The 13700-nt window shown below is 34.8% G+C and overlaps 1 protein-coding gene across 1 annotated transcript; it reads right to left on the bottom strand.

Annotated features, from left to right (window-relative positions):
* Nucleotides 1-10905: 10905 nt before the first annotated feature.
* LOC125872417 (transcriptional regulator SUPERMAN-like) lies at nucleotides 10906-11442 on the bottom strand. Its single transcript, XM_049553146.1, has one exon. The coding sequence runs from the start codon at nucleotides 11440-11442 to the stop codon at nucleotides 10906-10908; it is 537 nt and encodes a 178-aa protein (XP_049409103.1).
* Between the last annotated feature and the right edge of the window lie 2258 nt (nucleotides 11443-13700).

Below are 13700 nucleotides of genomic sequence, written 5' to 3'. Positions count from 1 at the left end.
AAAAGAGAAAAGAGGAGAAAGGAGAAAGAAAAGTCAAGATTCATCAAGAACGTTCAAGTTTGGTTGTGGATTTCGCCAAGGATTCAATCCTACGAGGTATGTGAGATCACATAGCAGTGGGTTAGTTCACCCAAGCGCCAATCATGATTCAATTCAGCAAAGCTATATTGATTTGAAAGTAAATCCTATGAGTATTTGATGAAATTTCGTTTAAATTCTTGTGGGTTGAGTGTTGTTGAAGTTCTTGAGTTTGATTCATGTTTGTGGGTGTGATTTCGAGTTGAATCTTGTTTATATTGAAGGTATAATTGATTCTAAGTGTTTGGGGAAATAACTAAGTTGAAATAGGGGGTTTAGAGTTGAAAAACGAAGGAGAAAAATCGAAGTTTTCTAGGCAGGGGTCTGGGGCGCCGCACCAGCCAGAGCGCCCCACTTCAGTGTCTGAAGTTTGGGCTCTGGGGCGGCGCGCCAGCCATAGCGCCACAGCTTCAGCTCTGAAGTTTGTGCTCTGGCGCCCCGCGCCTCTCAGAGCGCCAAGGACGCCAGTCATTCCCATTTCTTCCCCATCTTTCCGTACTAGTTCCTTAACAACGTACCTATGTTTTCTAGTTGATTTCAACACTCTAAGGTACGTCTAAACATCATAAAGTCATCCATAATATGAGATCTTGAACCTTGAATCCATAATCCAATTCAAGGAAAGTTAAGATCAAAGTCAAGAGAAGTAAGAATCAAGTCAAGAGAAGTTTCTTAGAGTTTTCCAAAGTTTTTTTCAAATGCTTTAACTTTGTTTTAAGACTTAAAGTTCAAGTTTAGTAAAGAGTAAAGAGTAAAGAGTAAAGAGTAAAGAGTAAAGATTGAAGTTCATTTCTTTAAAAGTATATGGAGACTATGTATTCCAAAGAGTTTAAAATGTTTTCACATTTGAACAACTAAGGAAACCTTGATTTCCAAAGAGCCTTTGAGCTAGATTTTAGAAAAGAGTAAACGCTTTCACAATTAAGCAAAAGAGGAAACTTTGATTTCCAAGATAGGCTTTGAGCTAAGTTTTTGAACAATTATCTCAAATCATAGAAAAAAGTATGTTTTTAAACAAAAAAGCTAGTATCATATTTTGGGAGTAGTATTGAGCACCGCTATGGGGGAGAGTTCAGACAACTCCCAGCCCCCATAAACCATGTAGCCATCATGGGTAGAAAAGGGTCATACTTTTTAGATGATTCCTTAATGCTTTTTAGCATAGACTAGTGGATCCACTTAGTAGTCAAGTTGTATACCCTCAGCAAGGTATAGGACGGCCCTGGCAGCGTGAGGCAAAACGTTATATCATCACAATAACTCTTACGTGATGGTTGTCGATTATAGAAACTCCCACCTAAGTATTTGTATTCTTATATACATAGTTTGATTGTATTTTTACATACATTTCAGAGTTATATTGTATCTTTGCTTACACACAGAGAATTATTGTATTTCCAAATACACAGAGTTGACATCCATGTTTTAAAAAGCTTTTATTTATATTGCACTTGTTTTATACTGCTTTACATTGAAATGAGTTCAGTTAAGTTGAGTTGAGCCAGGTAAGTTCTTCAGTTCCTTTCAAGCTTATGTCTTGTTTTAGAATTCCTCTCACATACTCGTACATTTCAATGTACTGATGCCATTTGGCCTGCATCTTTTAATGATGCAAATATAGGTAATCAGGATCAGTATCCAGCGGTTCGTTGATCCAGTTGAGCATTCAAAGTTTGTGGTGAGCCTCCTTGCTTTTCGGAGGATCCCCTTGTATTGCTTCTAGTAGTTTTAGTTCATTAGGATGTCGTGGGTCTTTGCCCGACATCCATCTCAGTTGTTTAGAGGCTTCATAGACAGTCATATGTTAGTTCATTTGTCATTGTCTTGTTATTGGCTTATGTTCAGATTTGAGTTGCCACTTTGGCTAAGTTAAATGTTTATTTCTGAAACATTATGTGTTTAGTTTTGAGATTGTTGAGTTATCTTGCATTTGGATTCTCTTCTTAATGCTTAAAAGTCTTCCGCTGAGTAAGTAAGTCAGGCCAAGGATTCGTTTGGGGCTAGCAATGGTTCTCGAGTGCCAGTCCAGTCCAGGGTGTAGGCTCGAGACATGACATAAAGTGTTTGATTTTTTAATATGTAGACACTGATTTTTTAATATGCATACACTGATTTTTTAATATGCATACACTGGAGGGGATGACATAGCTATAAATGTATACTAATACTAAGTGAGTGAATACACCATTATTTTACCTATATACAATCATCAAGTATACAATTGGAAATTTTTTATCAAGTAACGAACAAAAAAAAATATAATTTACGTTTTTAGGCGGTTACGTATTGTATATATAATTTTTGATGTTTCCGTTATTTTTGTTGTTTAGTGATGATTGGTTATACGAGGAAAAAAAACTATTAAAATGTCATTTATTAATTTGGGCCATTTTGTGCTTATTTTTTATTTGTCTATTAAATGCTAATTAATGTTGGGCTATTTATTGCTAATTATAACTATCAGTTGTATATATGTGTCATTTCCTCGGTATGTAGGGGTGTCAAATGGGCGGGTTGAGTTGAAATTGGAAATATTAAAATGGGCTGAAATAGGAATTGAGTTGGGTCCTAACCCGCCCAAGTTTACTTTGGGCTCAAATGGGCTGAAAAAAGGGTTGGATCTTGACCCGTCCAATTTGACACGCTTAAATCTCAATAATTGTTATTTAAATTTTATAACCACAATTTGAATTTTAACTCAACAAAATTTTAAAAAAGAAGCTACAAATGAATAGATAAATCTTAAAAAATATAAAATAGATAATAATTCATACATTTAATACAGGAGCATACATTATATCAATGCAAATAAAAAGTCTTAAAACGGGTATTACAGATTAAATTGGGTTCAATTGAGGATTCTCTAAAAATGGGTTGATGCTTGAATGGGTTGAGATTGAACCCAATTCATCTTGAACCCAACCCTTAAAATTCTGGGCGGGTTACCTATAATTGGGCTCATTTTTGACATCCCTAATTGTATAAATATGTAATTTGCATTTGCATACTTCTTTTATCCCAATATATATAATAATATTTGACTGAATATGAAATTTTAAGAAATGTTTTTTTTTTACTAGGCTTATATCTTGAAAGATAGACTGGAAAATAGAGTATAAATTCTTGGACTTAAAAAGGCGTCTGACTATGAAAATTGTGAATATTTGAAAAAAATAACTTTTATTTTTAATGTGAAAAATGATAAATATTCAAAGTTTTTACTGATCCAAGTCTGTCTAGTGTCACGTCCCGCCACTTCGCAGTCGAATTTTGCGTCCGGATAGGGGCGGAAGGGCCTAGAGTTGTGGAGAGGTTTCCGGAAGACTCTAGAACCCTTTAGATTATTCAAGAAGACTAGAGAATTCTAAGGAATTCTCTAGAATAATTTAGATAGTTTGCAAGAAAGCCTTGGAATTCTCTAGAGTGTGTGGAGAATTCTAGAGAGGGGCTTTTGTGTAAATAAGTTTAGGGACTTAGAAAGTAATTTAAAATTGTACTTTAGTCCCTAGGAGTTAGTATAAATAGGTGGTGCCATTCATTTGCAAGGCATCCAACCAAGAAAGCAACCAAGCAAGAAAGTGTAAAGCATTCTTCCAAGCAATATAAGCCTTCTTCCAAAATTCTCTAAGTCTTTCCTTAAGCATTCTCTTAGCGATCTTAGTTTCAAAGGGCTTACTTGAGCTTACAAGATCGTGAAAGATTCGTGAGTAAGTTGTCAAGTGCCGCACGGAGCATTAGTGAGACTCTAAGTCCGTGACAAAGTGGTATCAGAGCGAAGGTTTGTACTAAGGGAATGGCGACCGAAGGAGACGTAAACGCCGCTAGCACCACCAACATCCGTCCGGATGGTGGAAAGAAGCATCAAAAGAGTCCTGAGGAAATGCTACTAGATCCTACACCAAGCGAGGCGCTAACATCTCATCCACCTTCGACCACCGAAGCAAGGGACGATGAACGTGGCGAGGAGCCTATTGACGTCACTGCTGGAGAAGAATGGGTCACAAAGGTTGAAGTGGCAAGGCAGGCCGTGGAGATATTAGGCCGGCGTTTGAACGTGGCTGATGGCAAATTCAAGACTCTTGAAGACTTCACCCTTGAGGAGACCGAAAACATCCGTAAGGAGTTGGAGGGACGTCAGCGGGCCGAGTTTGAGATGGAGGAGGCTATCACTTCCTTGGAGTGTCGGCTCATGGAGGCATTGAGCACGATTGAGACCATGAAGGCCGAGATGAAAGCACTCAAGGAAGGTGGGGCAGTTGGAGGATCATCGTCGCTTGACCGAGATAGGGAGGCCAGGGTCGAGGCTCCCAAGCCACCTATGTTCAAAGACGTCCGTGACGCGCAAGAGGTGGAGAATTTCCTTTGGCATTTGGAGAATTACTTCAAGTGCAACGGGCTGAAGAGCGACGAGAGTAAGATCAACACCGCTGTGTTGTATCTTTCGAAGATGGCCATGCTATGGTGGAGGCGCAAGGAGGCCGAGTTAAGGAAGGGGACGTGCACCATCAACACCTGGGAGCAATTCCGAGAGGAGTTCAAGAAAGCCTTCTTCCCTAACAACGTCATCTATGAGGCAAAGCGCAAATTTAGGGAGCTGAAGCAAACGGGTAGCATCCGCGCATATATGCAGGAGTTCACTACCCTCACACTTCAAATTCCTAACCTCACGGATGATGATATGTTGTTCCACTTCATGGATGGGCTGCAAAATTGGGCCAGGACGGAGTTGGAACGTCGGCAAGTCAGGACCATAAATGAAGCCATCACGCAGGCCGAAGCTTTGACAGACTTCAGGCAGGAGAAGCCCGACAGAGCCAGAGGAGAAGAGATGAAAGGTAGTCATGACCATGGTGGGGGAGATCGTGGCAAAGGCGAGGAGCAGCAGCCACACCCCAAGAATCATGATACCTACAAGTCCGATGGCAAGAAGTCTGAAAGTCATGGCAACACGGAGAGGAAGATAGAGGTTGCCAACAAAGGGGGTTGCTACATATGCGGCGGGCCGCATGGTTATGCAAGGTGCCCTGAACTGAAGAGCCTTGGTGCCATCCTGTAAGAGCGGAAGGAGAAAGACGCCCAGGAGCAAGGACAAGGCGAAGGGACGACGCAGTTGGGCTTGATAGGACTATGCGGAGCCATCACAAAGCAGCCAGAGAAGCCAAGAGGATACGGCGCGCAGTATGTCGACCTTAAGATCAATGGAAAGCCCGCTTGTGCTTTGGTCGACACGGGTGCAGAGGTCAACCTCATGACTAAGAAGGCAACAACGAGGTTGGGGCTAAGTTACAAGCCAAGTAACACCCAACTCAGGACGGTCAATGCACCCCCGACTCCTGTGAGCGGAGTTGCGCATGGAGTGAGCATCACGCTAGGCGAGTGGCAAGGTAAGACCAACTTCACTGTCGCTCCTTTAGATCTCTTTGACATAATTCTTGGGCAGGAGTTCTTCCAGCAGTGCCACGCAGTGATCGACCCTTACCTCCAGCGACTTCTAGTCATGGAGCAAGGAGGATCATGTATGGTGCCCATGGTCAAGGTGCCGAAGACCAAAGGACAAGTTTGCCTAACGGCCATGCAGCTCGAGAAAAACCCTAAGAAGAAGGAGTCGACACATAGAGCCACCATTGCAAGTTCGAAGAAGGACAATGGTGCAAGAAGGTCCTTGCCACCGTGCATAAAAAAGGTGCCAAAAGAGAACAATGCCGTGATGCCAAAGAAGCTGCCGAGGCGCGCACATCCAAAGAAGAAGATGAGCCATAAGTCCGAGTTAAGAGGGCTATGGAAGATGTTGAAGGCGTTGCACAAGGGTCTTAATCGAGTCAATGGACTATTGGTCGCGCACGCACAAGGCTCGGATGACGATGTAGCGGCAATGCGACGCGGTCGTCGCATCAATAGGTGGGGGAGAGTGTCACGTCCCGCCACTTCGCAGTCGAATTTTGCGTCCGGATAGGGGCGGAAGGGCCTAGAGTTGTGGAGAGGTTTCCGGAAGACTCTAGAACCCTTTAGATTATTCAAGAAGGCTAGAGAATTCTAAGGAATTCTCTAGAATAATTTAGATAGTTTGCAAGAAAGCCTTGGAATTCTCTAGAGTGTGTGGAGAATTCTAGAGAGGGGCTTTTGTGTAAATAAGTTTAGGGACTTAGAAAGTAATTTAAAATTGTACTTTAGTGCCTAGGAGTTAGTATAAATAGGTGGTGCCATTCATTTGCAAGGCATCCAACCAAGAAAGCAACCAAGCAAGAAAGTGTAAAGCATTCTTCCAAGCAATATAAGCCTTCTTCCAAAATTCTCTAAGTCTTTCCTTAAGCATTCTCTTAGCGATCTTAGTTTCAAAGGGCTTACTTGAGCTTACAAGATCGTGAAAGATTCGTGAGTAAGTTGTCAAGTGCCGCACGGAGCATTAGTGAGACTCTAAGTCCGTGACAAAGGCTTCACAAAAATGAAAGGACAATCAATATATTGGTAGTATAATTAATAGGATACTATTCAAACACACTTTAGAGAAAAGTGCTTGGCTGAGTTGAGCAAAAGAACATAAAAGAATGAGGTTTGGGTCCTTTGGTGGAATTCATTTGAAAAAAATAATGCAGGCATGTACTATTTTATGTATTATTAGTATTTTATTTGGAACAATTGTTTTATTTTATGTATAACTAGGGAATTTGGTCGTGCTACACACGATCATTAAGGAATCAATATTTCCTCTCCAATCAATTTTAATTAAATTATCACATATTTAAATTATATTATGGAGAGTATTTTAAAATGATGAGAGAAAATAACACTTAATAAATTTAATATTTTTAAAATAAGGATGGTATATTCTTTATCACAATAAATTATATATTTTGTAACAACAATTTATTTTATTTTACCTTCTTAATAATAATCGACGTCAAAATCATCCAATAAATAGTTTTAAAAAAATTCCAAGCCTTTTACCTTCTCCCCGATTAGGTAAGAACACAAATTTTTTTTTATTGAAAAATGAGAATACATATGTTAGTAGAATGAAAATTAAAATCAGAAAGGAAAATATTTTCAAAATTAAAAAAAATAAAATAAATATAAGGATAAAAATTAATTGATCAGTTTTGCTTTTACCTTCTTAGCAAATAATGATGTTAGAATCATCAAGTAAATAATTAAAAATTCATTCAAATTTGTCACCTTCTCGCCAGTTAGGTAAGAACCTGTTTTCCTTATTCTAATATGTATATGTTTTTCACTTGTGAGTTGTGACCAAATGAAAAATTTATGATGAGGAAATTCTGATAAGGTGTAAAAATTACAAGTAAAATATTATTTGGTATTATAAACTTGAAATGACATTTAGGGGTTATAAAGATATGAATGTCACTACAAGAAATTAGATAGATTGATATTGCCACAAAAGACATGAAAGTCGCCATTAATTGTAGTTAGTAACAACATAAGGATCATGGAAAAGTACTTTCATAATTAAAAGTTATTTATGACCTTCAAGAAGTTCCTACAAAAAAAAAATGAAATCGTGGTAATTAAGATTGATAATTCAAGCATTGAACTTTTGTAATCTGTGTCCAAATGTTTTCTAAATGAAAATAACAAATCCACTGTCTATTGACAATATTGAGCAAAGTGATAATAAATGTAAAGTTTTTATAAAGTTCATCAGTTGTAAGTGAAGCAAGTATTTTCTTTGACAACGGAACATCCATAACATGATCTTTGCCAACATAAGTTTTTAACATGTTCACAAAGCAAGCTTGTCTATAAAAGATCAAAACCACAAAAATAAACTTGCAGGTGTTGTAATCTCAAAAACTAATCAAATCTACTATTAAGTAAAACTTAAAAAGTATTAATAAACAATCAGACTTGACTTAAAACGCTGCAAAATTATAATACATCAAACCTAAGGCGTTAAGGATAATTATGATATCTCATAGCAAATTTTCGTAGGGTAGATAATTTAAGCTCATTTGTGTAAGAGTATTATTTTTCTACTTTTTTCAACTCCACCGTCATCTGCTTCCTCTTTAATGAAAAATCCATAACCTAAACAAAACTTTACTCAAATGTATCTCTCATCAACTAATCACAAAATTAGATTTGGAAATGTCTTCAGGTTAATATGTAAAGGCATCTCCTTTCCATATTTTCATTTTTTCTACGCCCTCCATTTTAAATTGATTGTCTCGTTTTGACTCAATAAGAAATTTAAGAAAGTTAATTTTTTTTGAATTTTATAATCTTAAATTAAAGATATATATGTACCAAAAAGGGAAAGAGATATATTTTTTTTGAAATTGATTTAAAAAAATATAAGACAAACAAATTAAAACGAAGAAGTATAAGTTATTACATACCCTCACAGGTAAAAATTTATGGTACAATAAAACAAAACAATAACAAATAAGTGAAATATGCAAAAATCTATTGAATATTATCATTCTTATTTTATTGCGTAAGCAGATGAATTGCGTCCACTCTGAAAAAATGCTAGAACTTCCTGCACCAAATATTCATAAATAAGTAGCAGTTGCACCACCGATAAAATGACCTACTAAAACATGTACTGTGAACACCTAAAAAATTATCATAATCTGATGCCTTTACACTTGAAGTAGCTAGACAATATGCTCCACCATCCTTTCATAGTTCCTAATCAAACCTTCAATGCGGTTATCAAAATCAAATGTCACGATATAAATAATTAAGAAATTTGAAAACTATCAGGTAAGAACACATATGTCTCTTCAAATAAGGAGTAATATTATGAATAAATAAGTAACGAATAAAATTATAATCCATCAATTACGCATCATAAAGTCGGGAAAAAAACTTATTGTAAAACTTAAAGGTAACAAAAGTTCAACGACCACGTTTGATTCTTGAAATGAAAGGTTCAATTTTTTTCCTTCTTCAAATCCAAAGAAGTCATACCTTACTAAGATACACTTTGCAGCATAACCGACAAATTCTTTTTGAAGCAGTTCACATGATTTTTCTATGACCATTTCATCGAACATCAAAAATAATTTTTCCCCACAATTTAACATCACTTGGATTCAATCCTCGAGTTTGAGTCCCCTGCGTACGAGTGAGAAACAAAAAAAAAAACTTCAATTATATTGTATGTGGGCCATTCAAATAAAATACGGGTATAGCTTCTGGACAAATGGAATTGTCATTCTTCAATTTTAAACTCTAACTTTTAAGGAAATTTTATAGTACAATATATACCATCTATTATTGTTTGGTCTTCATAGAAGCTACATGAAATTTTGAAATGGCAGAGAGAGAGAGACATGAAATAAAGGTATCAATTTGTTCATACTTCAGGAAAACTTGTAATAATCCACTTGCCATCACTGTGTCACAATGTCAGTCTCCTACAAGAAACAAAGCAATAACACCCTAGCTAGAGAAAAAACTTCTTGGTTCCTTATTTTCCATTGTGTAAATTATCTTTTTATTTCAAACATGCATCGGTCAAATTGAAAAAAAAAATGAATTGTATAAATCGAGACAAAGGAAGTACTTGTGTTGCGATAAAATGATCATGAGAGTGTATAGCTAGCTAGTCAAATTTCAGTATCTACGACTATCACTACAACGAAAGGGACATTTAGTGGCAATAATTTAGTAGCGCAATTGAGTTAATGCAATTATATCTAGAATCGCCTTTAGCAACACTTATATAAAGTGTTGGTTATAAAAACTCATATTTACTATTGTCGCTAAATATAATCTAACAAAAAATTGCATAAATTATTGCCACTAATTTTTTTATTTGTTTTACTGTAACATCTTCGTCAAAAGACATATTTCACAAAATATCAACTAGTTAGTTTGATTGTTAAAGGTTCAACAAGTATAAAATTATCCATTATATGATTGAAAATTAGAGACTTTCATAAGGTGGAGAATCAATTCTATTTTAATGAACATTTGTGTGGCACTTTTGTTTCCATCAAAGTGAACAACTTTTTTTTCTTCTGGTGATGCATGATATATTCAAGCAAAAGTAGTGGTACTTCATGTGAATTCACTTTCCTCATAAATGCAACATTTTCCCATGTGCACCCCATGCACTTGTAAATGCTTGCAAGGTCATGAAAATGAAAATTATGTCCTTTCCAACAATATTCTACTTATAATAAAACATTGGCATAAATTAAAGTAGCAGTGTGGATCCACTTGTTGCCTGTTGGTCAAAATTTGTAGATATATACCCCTTCATTCCATATTAAGTTAATTTTTGAGGTGTTTCACACCCTTTAAGAAAAGTAGATTAAGACATAAATTGAACCTAATTTTCCATTTTTATCCTTATTAATTATTGTCAAATTTATGATTAAAATAACTAAATATTAATTAATCACTAATTCCAAAACTAACTAATGAAGGTTAAAATTGGAAGAACACTATAAAAGTAGTTTTGAAAACTGAACAATTAAGTTAATTTGAAAAATGGAAAATACCTCAAAAATTGACTTAATATGGAATGGAGGGAGTATTGTTTTAACCTGCAACAATAATAACATATTCAGTGTAATCCTACAAAAATAAATTAGCAAGTACATATATAAGTTGATCGAGGTAATCTTCATGGAATAATTTGAACAAACTTTGCTCCATGTTACAAACTTTAAAGCTGTAAAAATTTGGTTTGTTGGGTAACGCCAAAAACCTGCCTATAGCAAACCCCACAAAGGGGTTGAAGTGATACAGATCGGAAAATGGGCTTAGAAGTTAAGAAATAAAGTTACACTCTTCCTATCAGCAGTAACTTTTGGTAATGATGATCGGTAAGCGTTTGATTCTAACATGGTCTAATTAAGTGTATCCGAGTCGAAGTTCCAGATCCAATTCTTGCTTGGATTCAGTAAACAAGCCAATTTGCAAGTCCAATCTCACAAATTCTTTGTCTTGCATGCATAAAGAGTCTTTGGTAGTAGTACTACTACTTTTCAAGTTTGGAATTACAACACGTTTCCTCATGATTTCATGAGAAGCACCACCATTACTATAATGAGAGAATTTTCTTGAAGAAGAAGGTGGTGGTGGCGTTGACGATGATGAAATATTAGGGTTAGGGTTAGGGTTGAGATTTAGAAGAGAATACGTATGTTTATCATTTGTTGTTGGTGGTGGTGAGTGGTGTCTCATCATGAGGAACTTGGCTCTATCTCTTCTATGAACATTCATATGTCCACCAAGTGCTTGAGCTGATTTGAATCCCCTTTTACAAAAACTACATGTGTAACAACTTGGAGGCCAAGTACACATTAGTAATCCATCATCTTCATTTCCATAATTATAAGACTCTTTAACATTGTTGTTGTTACTCAATATTTTCATCTGTCTTTCCATGAAGCAGCTTTGATGTTTCAAGTCCTTAGTATTAGGTTATGATGATGATGATGATATATATATTTATATATATAGAGAGAGAGAGAGAAGAGAGCTTAATTAGACTTGGGATGTGTGTGTTTTTAGAGGAAAAGATGATAGTTGGGGTAGGATAGTGGGAAGGTCATGTTGAGTTTGGGGGGGGGGGGGGGGGTTATACAATATGGCCATAAAAATACTAAGTTAGAAGAATAAAAACATTAGAGAGTATTTATATTAGGAGAAAAACTATATATTTGCTCACAAATTACTTAATATGGAAGCTTTGTTCTCCAAGATCATGCAACTTTCTCTTGATCTTCTCATTTTTTTATTTATGATTATATAATATTTGACACTGATCTAACTATATATTTTGTATTTGTCTTGTATAAATTCATTTTTAAAAAAGCAATTTTATTCATGATTTTTCCATTCTCTAAACTCGAAGCTGAGTACTCTCTATTTTGTGATACAAAATTTTTTTATCAAATGACTCACCCTTCATGCAACTAAAGCATAAAGCTGAATTCATTCTTCTAATATCAGGAAATTAATGATACATGCCATGATGTTTTGGCTCTCTTTACTTTATTACTCCTATTATTAATTAGATACAAAAACCTTAGTATATGTTTTAATGTATGTCCTTGCATGTTCAAAACAAATAAATAGAAAATACAGTAATATTCAAATTTTTCTATATCGATATTGTTTGTTTAGACATTTTTTTATTGATATAACGAATACTGTTATAGAAAACATATACTAGTATAACATGAAAATTAATCAAAGAAAAACTTGATTGTTATTGTGAAATGTTATCACATAGTATAAATAATTATACAGAGAAAGTCTGATGGTATATATGTTGAAACTTATATCAGCATCTCAAGTGCAAAATGAATAATCCAATTATTTTATATGACGCTTAAGGTTTTGTTATATACAATTAAAAAAGTTATTTGATAGCACTAATCATACGGAATATTCTAAATTAGCAACAAATATAAACTTTGGCACAATTTTTTTTCTTAATTAAAATGGCAACATATAAAAATCCAGGAGTATTTTGAAAACGAGTCATGTAGTATTTTATACGATTATTATTATTTGTTGTTTGCTAGGTGGAAGTGAATGCAAGTAATGATGATGAGTAATAAGATAGGTCAAATCACCCTTAGATTTAAAATTCCAAAGTAAATAATGAATGATAGATTTTGTTTCCATTTTATTTCAATGGAGAAAGAGACATTGTTTCAGAACTATCCAAAGAATACAAAAGATTGTACCATGTTTAGCTTTAGATTTAGTGAGGAACTGCTGGTCAATTGAAGGACACAACACAACAAACCCACTCATCCCCATGTATTGCAGTGAAGTGCTAATAAATACTCTCTGCCGTCATAATTTATGTATTATTGTTTGACTTGACATAATGTTTTTAAAAAAATTGATAATTGTGATGTATGGGCTAACTTTCATACATCCTAACTAATCTCATGAAATATCTATCACCTTCCCCAGTAATAGATATCAAATAACTCTGTCCATTAATAATAAGACAAATAAAATATATATTTTAAAATTTAATCATTACTGTATATACAAATCTATCATTCTTTTTAAATTGACTAAAAAAATATGTGTCATAGGACTTAGTTGGCATGTTTATATGTGACAAAAAAAAATATGGAGAAGAAAGATATCCTCTGTACACACTGATTCAAACCCACTGCCTTCTCACCTATAAGACGCTATTAGTAGACCTTATTAAAAAGGAAGACATATGCATTTGCTTGTGATTCCATCTATAAATGAAGGCATATTTTATTATTTAATTTATTCCTATTGAATTTAGTTGAAACTACATGCATTACTAATATCGTCTCAAATTATTTATCAAAATGTTTAATAATAATTATCTTAAATTATTTGTCAGTTTATAAGTTTAAGATACTTTTTTTACCAATTTACGTACCTTTTATAGTACTTTCTTGCATATTACAAACACTTCAAAAAATATGATACATAGATAGAATAAATATTCAATGAAGAAAAATTATGTCTCATGAGATAAGATAAGATAAATAGCTAAAAATTCAGAAAAAGTACTAGGAGAACTCCACTTTTACACTTTTAGCAAGGAGACAAATCTTTTTTTTTCCTAAGAAAATTGTACGTTTTACATGCCAACTTTCATTACTCAACAAGGGGAAGAACTTTGAGATTAAGCATAC

The sequence above is a fragment of the Solanum stenotomum genome, chromosome 8 (assembly GCF_019186545.1).
Source record: "Solanum stenotomum isolate F172 chromosome 8, ASM1918654v1, whole genome shotgun sequence".
In the NCBI taxonomy this organism is placed as follows: Eukaryota; Viridiplantae; Streptophyta; class Magnoliopsida; order Solanales; family Solanaceae; genus Solanum; species Solanum stenotomum.
Note: the sequence above shows the minus strand (reverse complement) of the source record. Positions and strands in the feature narration are given on the sequence as shown.